Source organism: Geotrypetes seraphini, chromosome 2 (assembly GCF_902459505.1).
Source record: "Geotrypetes seraphini chromosome 2, aGeoSer1.1, whole genome shotgun sequence".
NCBI lineage: Eukaryota > Metazoa > Chordata > Amphibia > Gymnophiona > Dermophiidae > Geotrypetes > Geotrypetes seraphini.
In genome coordinates this window covers 229,198,290-229,216,764 of record NC_047085.1, presented here as the reverse complement: position 1 = coordinate 229,216,764, position 18,475 = coordinate 229,198,290, and the positions used below count along the sequence as shown (strand labels likewise).

The 18,475-nt window shown below is 46.2% G+C and overlaps 1 protein-coding gene across 2 annotated transcripts in view; it reads right to left on the bottom strand.

Moving 5' to 3' along the window:
- The window catches only part of MYH9 (myosin heavy chain 9), an 807,001-nt gene that overhangs the window by 589,468 nt on the left and 199,058 nt on the right, over nucleotides 1–18,475 (bottom strand). For both annotated transcript variants that reach the window (XM_033935132.1, XM_033935133.1), the window contains exon 7: nucleotides 8,624–8,687. In XM_033935132.1, the coding sequence (XP_033791023.1) occupies nucleotides 8,624–8,687 (64 nt within the window). The remainder of the gene's footprint in view (nucleotides 1–8,623; nucleotides 8,688–18,475) is intronic.

Sequence of the window (18,475 nt, the reverse complement as noted above, 5' to 3'; positions counted from 1 at the left end):
GTCGCAAGTAAGCTGTTGACTAACATCAGCAGCCATTCGCAGAACTCTATCTTTTGCAGTATTTCTGCTTAGCGGCATCTCAGAGATGCGCTGCACAATTTTATCCTTGTTTTGGAAATCATGGACGAGTGAATTACTCCCAGCCAAAATTGCCTTTTTGATAAAATCTCCATCAGAGAGGGGCTTACCATGTTTTGCCATGCACAGTGAAATTTGAAAGCTGGCAACTATAAGATGATTAGTTTTTGAAAGATAATTGCTAAAACTAAGAGACTGGGAATGATATTTCTTTAATTTTCCTACAAGGAAATCTTTTCTTTGAGCTAAACCAAGTTCAGCAACACTGTTATGGTTGGTCTCAAAGTGACGTTTGACACTTGATGTGCGAGACACAACACTTTCATTACACATAATACACAATGCTTTCCCACTGCATTCAATCACTCCATATGTCTCTGTCCAGGCCTCTTGGAATGGTCTTCCACTATCTGTTTTTGCTTTTTTTGCTGTACTCATTTTCTTTGTTCAAGACTTCAAGTCTACAAAGAGATAAAATTTGTATAAAAAAAAAAATCTAATGAAGTGCTGTATACAAATCCGTCCCCATAAAAAAATATGTGATTGGGGAATTTTACTAATTGTAGACATCCGTTTTGGTCAAAAAATATACTGTCTCACAGCCCCGCGGCGGTTCAGGCAGCCGCGAGGAATACATTGCCAGGCAGGGCCGGACTGGGACAAAAAATAGGCCCGGGCATTTTAGGTTGAGCAGCCCAATCACATGACCTCACGCAGGCCCCGCCCATTGAAGTCCAGGGGCAGGGCTAAAATGCAGAAGCACACTTGAGAGGCACGGCCAGCCACTAATAAGAAGTGACTGCGATTCCCCAAATAAAATGACCTGCAAACTGGATTAATCGCATTAATGACTATACAACATTGGATTCATCACAATAACAACTAATTAAGAGGTGACCTGAGTGTATGGGAAAAGGACTTTTATTTTTCATTATTGGAGCCTTTGTTATTTTATTATGATGTTTACAAAAGCACTGTGAAGGGCCACATATACACTTTACTGTTTTTTGCTATATTGAGTTTTCCATAAGGTACAGCGCAGAGGATTAGTGTGTTGGTTGTTCACAGAGAGTCCAGCCCTCCTCTCAGCTTACTGAACTTCTCTATGCAATCATCATAAACAGCTTTTTTATTTCCTCAAATTTAGCATGTCCCCCATGGAAGATACAGAGGTTTTTACAGAGGAGCACATTATTAGACACATTAACATCCCCCCAAATCCTCACCTCTCTAGCATGGGAGCACTAGGAACTGTTCCTGATTACAGATGTCACATGTGGAGTCACACTATAGCCTCACTGAGTTCCTGTGACAGACTCAGTGTGAAGCTTCTCTTCCTCCCCCCACTTCCCCCTCACCCACTGCCTGGCTCATAGGATACTAAGGGGAAGACAGGCAGGCTAAACATCCACTCACAGGACTGCAGCCAGCACAGGAGGATGGGCCGCGGCCCACCGGGACAATGCCCGGTCCTCCCAATGGCCAGTCCGGCCCTGTTGCCAGGTGAGCTGCAAAGCAGACACCGGCACACTCGCCTCCCGCCGCGCCGCATATCTTAATTGCGGACCTTCCCGCGTGACAGCTGCAAGGCCTTCGCATGCCACAGCTGGCACGCGTGCCATAGGTTCGCAATCGCTGCCCTAGAACAAGGAATTTAGCATGAGACAAGTGATACTTGTTTCACCTGTTCTCTTGGGGGAGGGGGTACTGGGTTGGAATTGAAAGTATGCATGGAAATGGGTTAATGGGGGGTGGTGTTACTTTGGTCCTATATTAAAGTACATATTAGAGAATGGCACAAGGACCGTTTACTGCGGTAAACCGTGGTCACCGCATTAAATCCAGCAGACATTTGCAACTGGTTTACCGCAGGAATGGGAACAAGATCTTTAACCGCCCCGCAGGAATGGGGACAAGACCTTTTATCACCCTGTGGAAGCGGTGAAAAGTCTTGCCCCCGAGGTAAAAAAATTACACCCGTGTCAAACTTGGCATCTCCTCCCCAGTTCCTCTTGCACCTATTTTACCTTCAAGAGCCAGCCATGCCATGATGAAGACAGAAGGAACCCAAAACCAAAGCCCGAGACCAATGTGATTTGTAGAATAAAATTACCAGACAACAAAAAGTAGGGAAAAAAAAAAATTTTATATTTTGTGACTAGAATATTTCAGATTTGAAATGTGTGTCCTGCTAGAGCTGGTATTAGATATAACTGGGGATCGCAAAGCCCAGGCTGTGCTTCTTTAGCTTCCAGCTGGCTTAGGGCTCTCTCTTTGACCAGGGGGCAATTGCCCTCCTCTAACACTATTCCTGCCATGTGTGATTGCAGTATTCTGTTAGCTTGATTTTTCTATGTATCATTCTGCAGTAATTTGGTTTGTTCAGTTTTCACAATAGTGGAGGGGATATTTGTGAAAGGGAGGGGAGACAGGGGTTTTGTTGATCCTTGTTGCTCTATATTATTTTTGTTTATAAAATGACAATTGTACAGAATATTGTCTGTTTTTATACCTTAATAAAATAAATTCAGTATAAAATCATAACTATTCGAGGCTTGTGCAGATGGGATCTGACAGTTTGCAGGGCGGGGACTGAGCTTGCAGGGACAGAGCAGGGACAGGGAGTGAGCTCACGGGGACGGGGCGGTAACGGTGATAAATTTTTTTCCCCATGTCATTCTCTAGTACAATGGTTCCCAACCCTGTCCTGCAGGACCACCAGGCCAGTCGGGTTTTTGGGATAGCCCTGATGAATATACATGAGAGAGATTTGCCTAGTGGTCCTCCAGGACAGGGTTGGGAACCACTGCTCTAATACATATATACCTTGTTAGGTGGGTTGGTTTCTATTGGTCTGTGGAGTTATAATAGCCAAGACTCCCTAGCAATATAGTGATTACTAGTCTTTAAGCCCGTTACATTAACGGGTGCTAGAACATATGTGTGTGTGTCTGTCTTTTTTTCTCTCTCTCTCCTTAGCCGCTTTCTTTCTTTCTGCCTTTCTTTTTCCTTGGCTGTCCATCACCACCCCTTGCCTGCTCCCCCTGTCCATTTTCCCTTCCTTTTACCTCCACTGTGTCCACCACCACCCCTTCACTGCTCTCCTTATGCAGCAGCAGCCCTTCTCCCTTTGTTTTACCTCCCCCCTGTCCAGCAGCACCTCTTTCCTTCTCCCCCTGTCCAACATTAGTCCTCCGTTCTTTTTTCTTCACCTCCCCTGTCCATCAGCATCTCTTTCCTTCTCCCCCTGTCCAGCAGTAGGCATCCCTTCCTTTTTTATCCTCCCTCTTCCTTCTTATCCCTATGATACTCTTACCTTGCTCTGCCCCTGATCAGAGGTTCCCGACAGCTGCCCAGTTGCACCCATTGGAAAAGTTCCCACTGCCGCATCCCGCACCCCTCACCCCTCCTGACGCGGCTCCCGCTGTCCTTTCTGTCTGTCTCTGTCCCCCTTTGCCTGTCTGTCTTTCTGTGTATCTCCCTGACCCTGTGTCTTTCTTCTTTCCTTTCTGTCTCCCTTCCTCCCTCTGTCTGTCTGTCCAAAGCAGCATTCCATCCCCCTCCCCCCACACCAGTTCCCTGTGCACCTGCCCCTGTGTCTTTCTTATTTTCTTTGTGTTTCCCTTCCTCTCTCTGTCTGTCTGTCCATCCAAAGCAGCATTCCCTTCCCCTCCATTTCCCTCCCCCCCACCAGTTCCCTGTGCAGCAGCATTAGCGTTTCCTCTACCCGCCCCTGTCCCTTCCCCTTCCCGCGGGCCGGACTACAAAGGTGGTGATTCCAGCAGCGCTTTTATCAGTCTCCACACGCTGCTTCGGGCCCTTCTGCCCTGATTTACTCTGGCACGTCCCTGATGACATCATCAGAGACGCGGCAGAGCAAATCAGGGCAGTAGAAGGGCCCGAAGCAGCGTGTGGAGACTGATGTACACGCTGCTTGAATCGCCATTCGGACCCGCGGGAAGAGAAGGGGGTGGGCGGCAAAGGAGAAACGGAGATCGGCGGCGGCGACAGGAGAAACGGAGAACGTCGTCTGGCTGCGGTCCGGCTTGTGGAGGCGATCGGGTGGTGACGTATTCGCGCACATGCGCACTCCTTCGGCCACAGACCTACAGCGCACGGAACACGCAAATAGGACTGCGCATGCACGAGTTAGCCTTTTATTATATAGGATTACCAACAGTGCCTTCATTTGAGAGTCCCCCAGCCTTCTAACTGGCATCGCCCTCCCCCACAAACCGGCATCCCTCGCCCGCCCAAACTGCAAGCTTAACCCCAATGTGGCATGCAGCACCAAGCCACAGGAGGTGCCGGTGCCCGAAGATCGTGCCTCTCCTCCAACTGTGCCTTGAGCATCTGCGCATGCTGAAGGCCTTCTGGCTCTCGTTCTCTCTGAGAATCTCAGAGAGAAAGGCAGGAGCCAGAGGCCTTGAGCATGCACGATCTTCAGGCACCGGCACTTCCTGTGGCTTGGTGCTGCATGCCAGTGCCACATTGGGGTTAAGCTTGCAGTTTTGGCAGGCGGGGGATGCCAGTTTGCGGGGGAGGGCGATGCCGGTTAGAAGGCTGGGGGACTCTCAAATCGAGTCAATGCTCGGTTTGCGAGTCACGATTTGCGACAATGTTTTGCTCATCTTGCAAAACACTTGCAAACCGATGCACTCGTAAACCGAGGTTTGATTGTATATTCTTTGTACTGTGGTCACTAATAACAATGTTTGAACTTAAATATACAATAAGTAACTAGAAATTATAAAACAAGTTCCAATACCATAATTAAAGAGTACTTTGTAAACTTTACTGTCCATATTGTCAGTTTGTTTTCATTCATCAAGGCAAGAATCATTTGCCATTACTTATTCCTGTGCCAAAGCCCATTCAGTCTATGAGTTTTGGCATAGGAGTAATGTACAATAAATGAATCTTGCCTTGATGAATAAAATATGGACTGAGTTTTGAAAAAGTGCTCTTCAAAAATTAAACACATAAGAGAACATTCAAAATACAGAACTCAATTCTACGAAGTTTTCAAATAAGAGTTGAAATTTTACATAAATCACATTCCACTCTAATATCCTGAGGTAATGAATTCCAAAATCTTGCGAAAAGTTATTTTTATTCTATACAAAGTCTTTGCATGAATCGCTAATCTAACATCATCTAACATCTACAACAAGTGACAGTAAGAGGCTACTAGCCTCCATACGAGGAGCACATCTCAAACAGATGGTACTAGAACTCACCAGGGATTAGGCGATCCTTGACCTGCTCCTCACCAACGGGGACAGTGTCACAGAGGTGTCAGTAGGAGAAGCTTTGGCATCCAGTGACCACAACCTGGTGTGGTTCCATCTGAAGAAAGGAATCACCAGGTCAAATACAACCAAGGTCCTAAATTTTAAAGGGGCTAACTTTCAGTGCAAGGGGGACTGTGTCTACACAGCACTGCAAAACCTGAGCACGACAGACAGTGTGGAGGTGCTATGGTCGGCTCTGAAATCAACCCTGCAAAAAGCAACCAACATATACATAAAAACTTTGAGCAAACGGCACAGGAAAAACAGACCGAAGTGGTTCTCAGCAGAGATCTCAGAACTAGTAAAGCAAAAGAAAAAAGCATTCATAACCTACAAACATTCGCAACGGCCAGAAGCTAAAGAAACCTATCTAGCGAAATCTAGAAATGTTAAAACGGCAGTCAGGGAGGCCAAACTCCGAATGGAAGAAAATCTGGCAAGACATGTTAAAAAGGGGGATAAATCCTTTTTTAAGTACGTTAGCGATAGGAAGAAGAACTCAAGCGGTATTGTGCGCCTAAGGAAACCTGACGGCAACTTCATTGACGCAGACAAAGCAGAACTACTCAATAACTACTTCTGCTCAGTCTTCACCTGCGAAGTGCCAGAATCCCGACCTCAGCCATAGACAAAAGGGTGCTCGGAGGACCCATTCCTGGACTTTGCAATTACCGCGGGCAATGTCTACTACGAACTATCAAAGCTAAAGGTAAACAAAGCCATGGGCCCGGATAATCTACACCCCAGAGTACTTCGGGAATTGAGAGATGTTCTTGCAGAACCGTTAGCTGAGCTTTTTAATCTTTCCCTAACAAAGGGAAAAGTTCCCTTGGACTGGAAAACTGCAAACGTTATCCCGCTCCACAAAAAGGGATGCAGGTCAGAGGCCGAAAATTACAGGCCAGTGAGTCTCACATCAATTGTATGTAAACTTATGGAAACGTTGATCAAAAACAGATTGGACACGATTCTGGATGACGAAGGACTAAGGGATCCCCACCAGCATGGCTTTACGAAGGGAAGGTCTTGTCAATCCAATCTGATAATCTTCTTTGACTGGGTAACAAAGAAACTGGATAAGGGAGAGTCCCTGGACATCGTGTATTTAGACTTCAGTAAGGCTTTTGATAGTGTCCCACACCATAGGTTACTGAACAAGATGAACGCGATGGGCCTAGGGGAAACACTGACTGCATGGGTAGAAGACTGGCTTAGTGGTAGACTCCAAAGGGTAATGGTAAACGGTATTCCCTCAAAAACATCAGAAGTGACCAGTGGAGTACCACAGGGTTCGGTCTTGGGCCCAATACTATTCAATATCTTCGTAAGTAATCTGCCTCAGGGACTTCGAGGTAAAATTACGTTATTCGCCGATGACGCTAAACTATGCAACAGTGTAGGCAGCGCAGCAGAACCTGATAGTGCAATCATGCCCGACGCTATGGAGCAGGACCTACTTTTACTAGAACAATGGTCCAGTACTTAACTGAATTTTAATGCCAAAAAATGTAAGGTTATGCACCTTGGTAGCAGAAATCCACGCAGAACATACACCCTTAATGGTGAAAACCTAACCAGAACTGCAGCAGAACAGGACTTAGGAGTAATCATCCGGGAAGATATGAAAGCTGCGAATCAGGTGGAAAAAGCAACAGCAAAAGCTAGACAAATACTGGGCTGCATCAGAAGGAGCTTTACAAGTCGTAAGCCTGAAGTGCTACTGCCGTTGTACAGATCAATGGTGAGACCTCACTTGGAGTACTGTGTTCAGTTTTGGAGGCCACATTATCAAAAGGATGTGAAGAGAATGGAGTCGATTCAGCGAATGGCCACTAGGATGGTCGCAGGACTAAAGAATCTCCCATATGAAGAACGTTTGAGCAAGCTGCGCTTATATTCTCTCGAAAAGCGCAGGGAAAGGGGGGACATGATAGAAACATTCAAATACGTCACGAGCCGTATTATTGTGGAGGAAGAAATATTTTGGAGCTTGTCAGTTGAAAGGCAGGCAAACACTTCCTGATTAACATGGAAAGCCAAAACTACCTTCCACAGGAAGGAACCGTCTGAAGGGAATTCCAACATATGATGTGCCGAAGTAATGGCAACCAGAAAAACAGTCTTGAGCGTCAAGTCCAAGAGGAAAGCATCTCAAAGAGGCTCACAAGGAGCCTTGGTAAGGCTAGACAACACCAAGTTAAGATCCCAGAAAGGGAAAGGATGCTTAACCGGCAGTATGATACAAAGAGTCCCCTTCAAGAATCTAGCAACATCAGGATGAGACGCCAAGTAGGACCAACGCTCCCGGGATCTAAAACAAAGCTCGACCACATGGACCTGAAGAGAAGCCACAATGAGGCCTTTATCCAAACTAGTCTGAAGAAAGGCGAGAACTAGTGAGATCCGAGCTGAATAAGGGTTCACCTGATCCTGGGCACACCAAAGTTGGAAGGCCTTCCACGCCTTAGAGTATCAATAACTAGGGAAGAATATCCTGTATGTTCTAAGGTTGTGCGCTCAAGAGCCATGGCATAAGAGCAAAGTGACCCAGATCCTCCATGGACACCAGACTCCATGTGTGGTCTAGGCTGCGACTAGAGAATGACACGGGGACACATTTTTCCCCATTCCTGCAAACTCTGTCCTCATCTGCACAAACCTCAAAACACTTTAAAATCATAAGTGTTCAAGGTTTATGTGGTTAAGGCAGAGCTTACAAGAATGGGGCAGGGACAAGGACAGCGACAAAACTCAGAGACAGGGAAAAATTTGGCCCCACATCATTCTCTAGCTGCGACCTCTTTGCAGATACATTAGATCTGCATACTATGGTCTATGAGGACAATCTGGAGCCACCAGAATGACATTCCCTGAAAATAAGCCCTAATACATTTTTTGACCCAAAATTAATGACACTCTTATTTTTGGGGAAACACGATATTACAGGACTTGCTTATCCACTGTTACTCAGATCGTTTTCATACAGCTTTTCCGACTCCACTTGCAAATTTCTTACTCACTCTGATTTTCCAATTCCAGTTGTCTATATGTTCCATTGCTACTTATGTATTATCAAGATAATGTAATGTATTTACACATTGAATAGTATATGCCATGGGTACTGTTATGTATTTTTACTGTTTTGTCTGTTTCCTGTGTCTAACTTATTCTTGAAGTACACTGCCTTAAGTAACTTAAGATGGTAAACAAATCACAATAAATTTACTTTCAAGCTTAGTAATAAAGGATACAAGTTTCAATGTTGGCTCCAACAATGTAACCATTGACATCAAAATTAATCCTAATAAATTTGCCCTGTAGAGAAAAAGAACAAACATGTTAATATAAAAATCATACAGCAATATTCACCCAGCTGCAAAGAATGCCTTACATTTCACAAGCAATACAAGAACTTTACACACTAGTCTAATCTAGGCTGTTAGTTTCATAAGATTGACACTAAAGCTATAAAGCCTCAATAACCTTTTATAGGGGTTCTTTAAAAAGCAGGTTTGGATCAGGCACACAAATGGCTGATACAGCACACTGCTAAGTCAAACAGCTCTACTGGAGCAAAGTGTAAAAACATTGCTGAGCACGTATGGCCTTTCCCAGGCAATCTTCTCTATTCAATCGTTCAAGTAATGCAACTTAGGGAGGTGAGCGATTATATGCATAATCAATGTTGTCTATTGAAACCTATCACCGGTTTAACCCCCGCCCCCCAAAAAAAGAGCATATTTTGCCACTGATAAGGAGGACGAGTCAAGCACAGCAGCTCAGAGCTGATCATCTCTCTGCAGAAAGCCATGTGATATAGTCATGTTCTAATGGCAAAGCGAATGGCTTCTACAACAAAAGTTCAGTTATACTGCAGCAATACAGTAATCAATAAGCAAACAAAATTAATGCCACCTTAAAAATGCAGCAGCAATCTGCAGCCAATTGCTAAAATATTCTCCCCCCCCCCCATAAGTATGTAAGCACAATCAACTTGGGCACTGAAAGGAATGGGGGCATTTTAAAAAATGCAGAAGCTGCACCCCTCACCAAAGCCCCTGCCCCCAACATAGCTTTCTGTATAAACCCCTTTAATCTCCAATAGTCTGGTGTCCCCCTCTCCTGTATATTAAAACCATTATCCCTAGTAGTCTAGCTACATCTCTCCTTCCCCCAACATTAAAAAAATTGACTGGTGTTTAGCACCTACTGCACTATACCTTAAAATGCAGGATAAATTTAGAGAATGACATGGTGAACTAATACAGCAGCGAGCTGCAGTGGGCTGCGGTTTGTCAGCAGCTACGGAGACACCAAGGCCTGACTTGATGCAGACACAAGAACAAAACTTTTCACCGCCGAGAACAGTGAAAAACTTTGTCCCTGCAGATGAAAGTACCCCTTTTGCTTCTTACTGCCATTAACCTCTTATTAATGGGGTACACGGCACTGCGTGGGTTTCCTGCCCCCTTCCTCACTAATGTGGAGCCACTGCCATTCACCACCACCAGAAATCACATTTGTAAACAGGCCTCCTTCCTGCTCTCCAGCTGCATGCCCCCTTCTGCTGAAGCCAACCTGAAAGGTTTCCCTCTGATGTTGAAGGGAAGCCTTCCGGGTCAGCCGGTGATCCCAGTTACCTCAACAGTCCTCCTTCGAGGTTGGCTGCTCTTTCCTGCCTTCAACCGCATTTTTATTATTTTTTATTTTTTTGCAGGGATACAGGCAGCAGCACTTGCACATTGCAGGTGGCTGTTTTGGAAGCAATCTCTCTGATGTCAGAGCTGATGTATGAAGGAAGGTTTGCAAGTCATTCACATGCAGCGTGCAAAAGCCGCTGCCCGCATCCCTGCAAACAGCTGAAGGCAAGAAGGAGCAACCCAGCTGAGCAGCCCGGGAAGGAGTATGTTGGGACATGGAGGGGCACGAATTTGGGACAAAGACTGGAAGGCAGGGAAGGGGGGTACGAACTCAGGACACAGGGGGAAGAGCATGAACTTTGAACACAAGGGAGGGAGGAAGGGGGAACTAACTTGGGACATAGGAGGGGGGAGGAATAGGAGAATTGTTGGGAAGAAGTGTGTGAATGATAGGGAAAGATGGTGCACATGGAGAAAGGAAGAAAGAGGAAAATTGTTGGGCATAGAGAGGAGTGATGTAGAGATACATGGGGAAGAGAAGGATGAGGGAGAAATGTTGGATATGGTGGTGGAGAGGGAACAGAGGGACAGACTGAAGGGGATGCAAGGGGGAGAGATGTTGTACATAGTGATGGAGGGAGAGGTGTAGTATGGTGCTGGAGAGGGGTGATAGGAGAAATGTTGGGCATGGGGCTGGTGGGCAGTGGTGAAAAATGCTGCACACGATCCGGGGGATGAGAGAGAGAGAAATGTTGGATGTGGCAGTAGAGGAAGTGGGAGAGATGCACCATGGATCTCTCTTTTTCCCCACTTCCTGAACATAGGGGAAGGGTATCATAGAATGGTGAGATGATTAAGGCAGGGAGATGGGCAGAGTGAAAATACTAGAAAGCACAGTTACTTACCGTAACAGGTGTTATCCAGGGACAGCAGGCAGATATTCTTAACTGATGGGTGACGGCACCAACAGACAATTTTAGAGTGATTGCACTCTAAGAACTTAGAAAGTTCTAGCTAGGCCGCACCGCGCATGCGCGAGTGCCTTCCCGCCCGACGGAGGCACGCGGTCCCCAGTTAGGATAAGCCAGCTAAGAAGCCAACCCGGGGAGGTGGGTGGGACATAAGAATATCTGCCTGCTGTCCCTGGATAACACCTGTTACGGTAAGTAACTGTGCTTTATCCCAGGACAAGCAGGCAACATATTCTTAACTGATGGGTGACCTCCAAGCTAACAAAAAAAAGGATGGAGGGAAAATTAGCCATTAGGAAAATAAATTTTGTAAAACAGATTGGCCGAAGTGTCCATCCCCGAGAATGCATCCAGACAATAATGAGATGTGAAAGTATGAACTGAGGACCAAGTAGCAGCCTTGCAGATTTCCTCAATAGGAGTCGATCTGAGGAAAGCTACAGCTCGAAATTTATGGGCCGTGAAAGAACCTTCCAGGGGCAGACCGGTCTTAGCATAACAGTACGAGACGCAAGCAGCAAGCCAATTCGATAACATGCGTTTAGAAACAGGATGACCCAACTTATTGGGATCAAAAGATAGAAAAAGTTGGGAAGATGATCTGTGAGGCTTAATGCGGTCTAAATAGTAAGCCAAAGCACGCTTACAGTCCAAAGTATGTAAAGCCTGTTCTCCAGGATGAGAATGAGGTTTCGGGAAAAATACAGGCAAGACAATGGACTGGTTGAGGTGAAAATCAGATACAACCTTAGGGAGAAACTTTGGATGTGTATGTAGAACCACCTTGTCATGGTGAAAAACCGTGAAAGGTGGATCAGCCACTAGTGCATGGAGCTCACTAACCCTCCTGGCAGAGGTGAGGGCAATAAGGAAGACTACTTTCCAAGTGAGAAATTTGAGATGAGTTGTGGCCAACGGTTCGAAAGGAGGTTTCATGAGAGAGAAGAAAACCACATTAAGATCCAATGTAATGGAAGGAGGCTTAAGAGGTGGTCTCACATTGAAAAGGCCTCTCATGAACCTGGTGACTAGAGGATGAGCCGTGAGGGGTTTTCCATGAACGGGCTCATGAAAAGCAGTAATGGCACTGAGGTGAACTCTGATTAATGTAGACTTGAGGCCGGAGTCTGATAAAGAAAGCAAGTAATCCAACAGTTGTTCCACCGGTGGTGAAGTGGGATTATGATGATGAAGAAGACACCAGGAAGAAAAGCGAGTCCACTTTTGCTGGTAACAGTGAATAGTGGACGGTTTCCTGGAGGCATCCAGAATGGCACGAACAGGCTGCGAGAGAGATGCAGAAGCAGCGGTTAAGCCGAGAGAAACCAAGCTGTCAGGTGGAGGGATGACAGGTTGGGATGAAGAAGAGACTGCTGATGTTGAGTAAGTAGAGTAGGAAATAGTGGCAGCAGTATGGATTCCCTGGAACTGAGCTGAAGTAGAAGGGAGAACCAATGTTGCCAAGGCCACCATGGAGCAATGAGAATCGTGGTGGCTTTCTCCCTCTGAAGCTTGAACAATGTCCGCAACATGAGAGGAAGGGGAGGAAAGGCATAAAGAAACCTGTCCGTCCAATTGAGGAGAAAGGCATCTGGTGTCAGACGATGAGGGGAGTAGATTCTGGAACAGAAGAGGGGCAGCTGATGATTGTGGGGAGCTGCAAAGAGGTCCACCTGAGGCGTGCCCCACTGAGCAAAAACGGACCAGAGAGTGGCAGGGTCGAGGGTCCATTCTTGAGGCTGAAGGATCCTGCTGAGATGGTCTGCTAAGGAGTTCTGTTCGCTCTGAATGTACACCGCCTTCAGAAAGATACTGCGAGCAGTCGCCCAGGACCAAATCTTTTGGGCCTCCTAACATAAGAGGCGAGAGCCCGTTCCGCCTTGCTTGTTGATGTAATACATGGCTCCTTGATTGTCTGTGCACAGAAGCAGAACCTGAGGGTAGAGAAGATGGTGAAACGCTTTGAGAGCATAAAACATTGCCCTGAGTTCCAGGAAATTGATGTGATGAGCACGTTCCTGGATCGTCCACAGACCTTGGGTGCGAAGGTGGTCCATGTGTGCCCCCCAGGCATACGGGGAAGCATCGGTGGTGATGATCATGGAGTGATGAGGCAGATGGAAGAGAAGACCTCTGGAAAGATTGGAGGAGGTCGACCACCATTGCAGAGATTGACGAAGTGACGATGTTACAGATATGTGACGTGAAAGAGGATCTGTCGCCTGGGACCATTGAGTGACCAAGGTCCATTGAGGAGTCCGGAGGTGAAGATGAGCAAGGGGAGTGACGTGCACCGTGGAGGCCATGTGGCCTAACAAAACCATCAACTGGCGGGCTGGAATGGAGGTTTGAAGGAGCACCTGATGATAGAGGTGGAGCAAAGTCTGTAGACGATCGAAGGGAAGAAATGCCCTCATGAGGATGGTGTCGAAGACCGCTCCAATGAATTGTAGTCGCTGAGAGGGAAGGAGATGCGACTTCGGGTAATTGATCTCGAAACCAAGAATTTGAAGGAATGAGATGGTGTGGTTGGTGTCCTGAACCACCTGCTGAGATGAAGGAGCCTTGATTAGCCAGTCGTCCAGGTAGGGGAAGACCTGAAAACTGTGAGATCTGAGAAAGGCAGCCACTACTATCAGACACTTGGTGAATACCCTTGGAGAAGAGGCAAGGCCGAAGGGTAACACCTTGTATTGATAATGACGTTGATGAATCTGAAATACCTTCTGGAGTTCTTATGGATAGGTATGTGAGTGTATGCCTCTTTGAGGTCGAGGGAACATAGCCAGTCGTTTTGAGTGAGAAGGGGATAAAGCGTGGCCAGAGAAAGCATTTTGAACTTTTACCTGACTAAGCATTTGTTGAGTTCTCTGAGATCCAAGATAGGTCTGAGATCCCCCGTCTTTTTGGGAACCAGAAAATAACGGGAGTAAAATCCCTGCCCCCTCTGATCAATAGGAACTTCCTCTATAGCGTTCAGAAGAAGAAGAAGAGATTGGACCTCCTGAAGAAGGAGGGAGGACTAAGAGAAGTTGGAAGCAGACTCTTTTGGAGGATTGTCTGGAGGAAGAGTCTGAAAGTTGATAGAATACCCGTGACAAATGATGTTTAGAGCCCATTGATCTGAGGTGATGAGTTCCCAACGGGTGAGAAAGATGTGTAGACGACCTCCGATAGGCTGAGGAAGAGGAGAAGATGGAAGGAGACAGGCTATATCCCTGAGAAGCAAGTCAAAAAGGCTGGGTGGATTTGGGCGGAGCAGCTGGTTTTACAGGTTGCTGTTGTGGTTGGCGAGCCTGTTGGTGATAATAATAATAATAACAGTTTATATACCGCAATACCGTTAAGTTCTATGCGGTTTACAGAAGATTAGTGGGTAGAAGACAAGTTGAGTTGACATACAAGTTGAGTTAACTTAAGGGATGTGGGAACAATGGGGAGAAAGGGCAAGAGAGGGGAAGGAGGGAAGTGGGTCAGCTGTCTAGGTATTTCAGGAATAGGTGAGTTTTGAGGCGTTTCCTGAATACCTCATAAGTGGTGGGCAATAGAGGCGTTTCCTGAATACCTCATAAGTGGTGGGCAATAGGAGTGCCTGATGTGAGAGAAGATGCTCATGGTGTTTTTTTAGTTTGCATCCTCTAACCGGGGGAGAAATGAAGTGCGAGTGGGAGCTTTTCTTGTGTTTGTTGGCTGAGAAGGAGAATAGGTCAGTGATGTATTTAGGGGTTAGACCGTAGAAAACTTTAAAACAGAGGCAGGCGAATTTAAACTTTACACGAGCTTCCATCGGCAACCAGTGTAGCTGTTTGAAGTATGGCGTCACATGCTGCTGGCATTGCCTCCTAGGTTGATTCTGAGGAGGATGAAGAGGTCTGACAGAATAACGACGTTGGTAAGCCGTATGCTGACGAAAAGGGCGAGTTGGTGGAGGCTTCTTTTTATTTTTCAGCAGTGTATCTCATCGGGTCTTGTGGGCAGATAATTTCTGTGTGGCGGTGTCCAAGGATTCACCAAACAGCTCGTCCCCCAAGCAAGGAGCATTAGCAAGCCGGTCTTGGTGGTTTACATCAAGCTCCGAGACCCGAAGCCAAGCTAGGCGGCGCATGGCAACTGCCATGGCAGTAGCCCTGGAGGTCAGTTCAAAGGTATCATAGATGGACCGTACCATGAACTTCCTAAGTTGAAGGAGACTGGATGTATACTGCTGGAACAAGTGGACCTTACGCTGCGGAAGGTATTTCTGGAGGGAAGACAACTGTTGGATTAAATGCTTAAGGTAGAAGGAAAAATAAAAAGCATAATTATTGGAACGGTTAGCCAGCATAGAATTTTGGTATAACCGTTTACCAAATTTGTCCATTGTCTTCCCTTCTCTGCCAGGAAGGACTGAGGCGTAGACACTAGAACCCGCTGACTTTTTGAGTGTGGACTCCACTAGTAAGGACTCATGGGGAAGTTGTGATTTGTAGAAACCCGGAATAGAGATCACCTTATAAAGAGTGTCTAATTTTCTTGGAGCTCTAGGTATAGTCAAAGAAGTCTCCAAGTTTTTATAGAAAGTTTCTCTCAGGATGTCATGGAGAGGCAACTTTAAGAACTCTTTTGGAGGCTGATCGAAATCCAGGACTTCGAGGAAAGCCTGAGATTTTTTGGAATCTGACTCCAATGGTATGGAAAGAGAATCAGACATCTCCTTTAAAAATTTGGTAAAGGAAGACTGTTCAGGCTTAGAAGGTTGTTCTTGGAAAGAAGGGTCTTCGTCGTCTGAAGTAACCGCTTCTTCGGTGCCGCACCGAAAAGAAGTCGCTGTTGAATTTGTCAGTTCTTTAAGGTACGCTTTTCAGAGAAGCGCAACGGGTGCAAGATGAGGCGTTGTGATCCGGACCGAGGCACTGAAGGCACCAGTTCTGGGGGTCGGTCAAAGAAATGGGTGAATACGGCCTCCGCTAAATTGAAGGCTGAGGCTTCAATTGTGCCAACAGGCCCCGCCGAGGCGAGGCGAAGAAAAAATAAAAAAAGAAAACTTTTTTTTTTTTTTTAATAAACAGAAAAGAAAAGAAGAAAGGAAATCTTTCACAAACGAAAGAGAAAAAAACACGCGAGCGGGAAGGCAAAAGAGTTTTCAACGGCCATTGAAAAAAACGCGTCTTCTTAGCTCCATGGAAACTAAGAAACTGGGGACCGTGCGCCCCTCTGTCGGGCGGGAAGGCACTCGCGCATGCGCGGTGCGGCCTAGCTAGAACTTTCTAAGTTTTTAGAGTGCAATCACTCTAAAATTGTCCGTACCGGGGCTCCGTCGGTGCCGTCACCCATCAGTTAAGAATATGCTGCCTGCCTGCTTGTCCTGGGATAAGGGACATATAGGAGACAGAGAAGGAAGATGCTGAATAGAGAATGACACGGTGGCGGTTTACCCGCAGCCACCGCATTTTAGCCGTGGGTCACCCGCCGAAAACGGGGAAGAAAACTAGCAGTCGCTGCGGCAACGGGGACAAGGCCATTCACCGCCCGCGGGCCGGTGAATGGTCTTGTCTCCGCAGTGAGGTATCAAGGATCGCGCAGTCCCCGCAGCCACCGCCCGCCCGCCCGTAGCATTTAGCCAGCTCCCTCCCTCCACCTCACCTTAAATTTCGAGTTTTCCGGCTTCCTTTTTTCCGAGCCGCACGTGTTCAAAAATGCGCGGCTGCGCGAGTCAATCAATCTTCTCCTCTGACGCAACCGGAAACAGGAAGTTGCAGGAGAGGAGAAGTTTGATTGACTCGCGCAGCCGCGCGTGCACGGATTTTTGAACACGTGCGGCTCGGAAAAAAGGAAGCCGGAAAACTCGAAATTTAAGGTGAGGTGGAGGGAGGGAGCTGGCTAAATGCACGGCTTTTTGAACGCGTGCGGCTAGGGAAAAAGGAAGCCGGCAAACTCGGAACGAATATAAGGTGAGGTGGAGGGAGAGTGGGGGCTGCTGGACCATTCTTCATTACTTTGCCATACTAATTCCATTCTATGTTAGGTGCCACGGACTCAGATTCGAGTCCTAGCGATGATGAGTTAAAGATCCCAAAAGAAGCCAACTTCTAAATCCAGTGGTTAGAGCTACACTACACTCCTTGTGACCCTGGGCAAGTCACTTAATCCCTATTGCTTCTGACACAATGGGCAGTTCCAAAGACCAAGACTGGCCAGTGTCAAAGACAGGATGCTGAGCTTGATAGTCCCTTAGTCTCCACTGTTTTTAGTGATCAACAAAGTTCTATGTTTCTATAATCACCCTAATTCTGTTATCATTGGACTAGATATTCAAAATGATTTAAATGGCCAGGACAGGCTCCTGGCTGTTCAAATCATCTGTCCAGGGCTAACCAGGCATTTTCAATCTTCATGTTCAGCCCAAATGGTGTCACCCAATTCAGCAAAAATACCCAATGTTGTTCCTCATAATTTAAATATTGCTCATAGAAGGAAAAACATTGGGTATTTTTGCAAATGGAAGTTGGAGGGTTAATTCCTTTGAAACAGCCAATTGAGTGAAACATGAATTCATGCTGGGACACAAGATAGGTTGAATTTGTTTTGAATTTAAAAAGAAAAATGATCAATGAAGAATACTATAATGGCAAGAAAATATAATGATAAAACAGCAACTAATTTTGCCTATTTTTATATATTAAAAAAGTACTACATAAGGTGAATGTCCATATTGCTGTCTGTTGTTCTGCTGAGCACTGGCATTGAAACAGCAAAATGCATTTATTGCATACTTATCCTCTGTCGGAAACATTATGGTGGTATATTAGTTGTGTTAATAAAAATTTATAAACAAAGCCCTGCCAGCTGAACATCTCTTTCTCTAGTTCAGCAGCAGGAACTTTGATTTATAAGAATGGAATACGCTAAATATTAGAGTACTAAGGCTTATATGGATGCTGCGGGGACGGTGACGGGGCGGTGAATGGGATGGCGGTGACGGGGCGGTGAAAGGGATGGCAGTGACGGTGACGGGGCGGTGAATGGAATGGCGGTGACGGGGCGGTGCAGAGGATGGTGGGCCGGGGACGGGGCGGTGACGGGGACAGATTTTTTCCCCGTGTCATTCTCTAATGCTGAACATGGGGAATACATATACAGAGATAGATGGAAGGTGAGCATGAAGAAGAAATGTCAAATGGTCAGGAGACCCTGGCAAGTGAGTTAAGAGAAAAGACAGAAGAAAACAGAGACCAGCACCTGAGACCAACATGATTTGAAGAATAAAATGACGAGACAACAAAAGGAAGAAAAAATAATTTTATTTTCTATTTTGTGATTAGAATATATCAGATTTGAAATACGTATCCTGCTAGAACTGCTGTTAGATATAACTGGGGTCTGCAAAGCCCAGGCTGTGCTTCTTTAGCTTCCAGCTGGCTTAGGGCTCTCTGACCAGGGGGCAGTTGCCCTAGTTGCACTCCCCTAGCACTATTCCTATCATGTATGAATGCGTCATTCTGTTAGCATGATT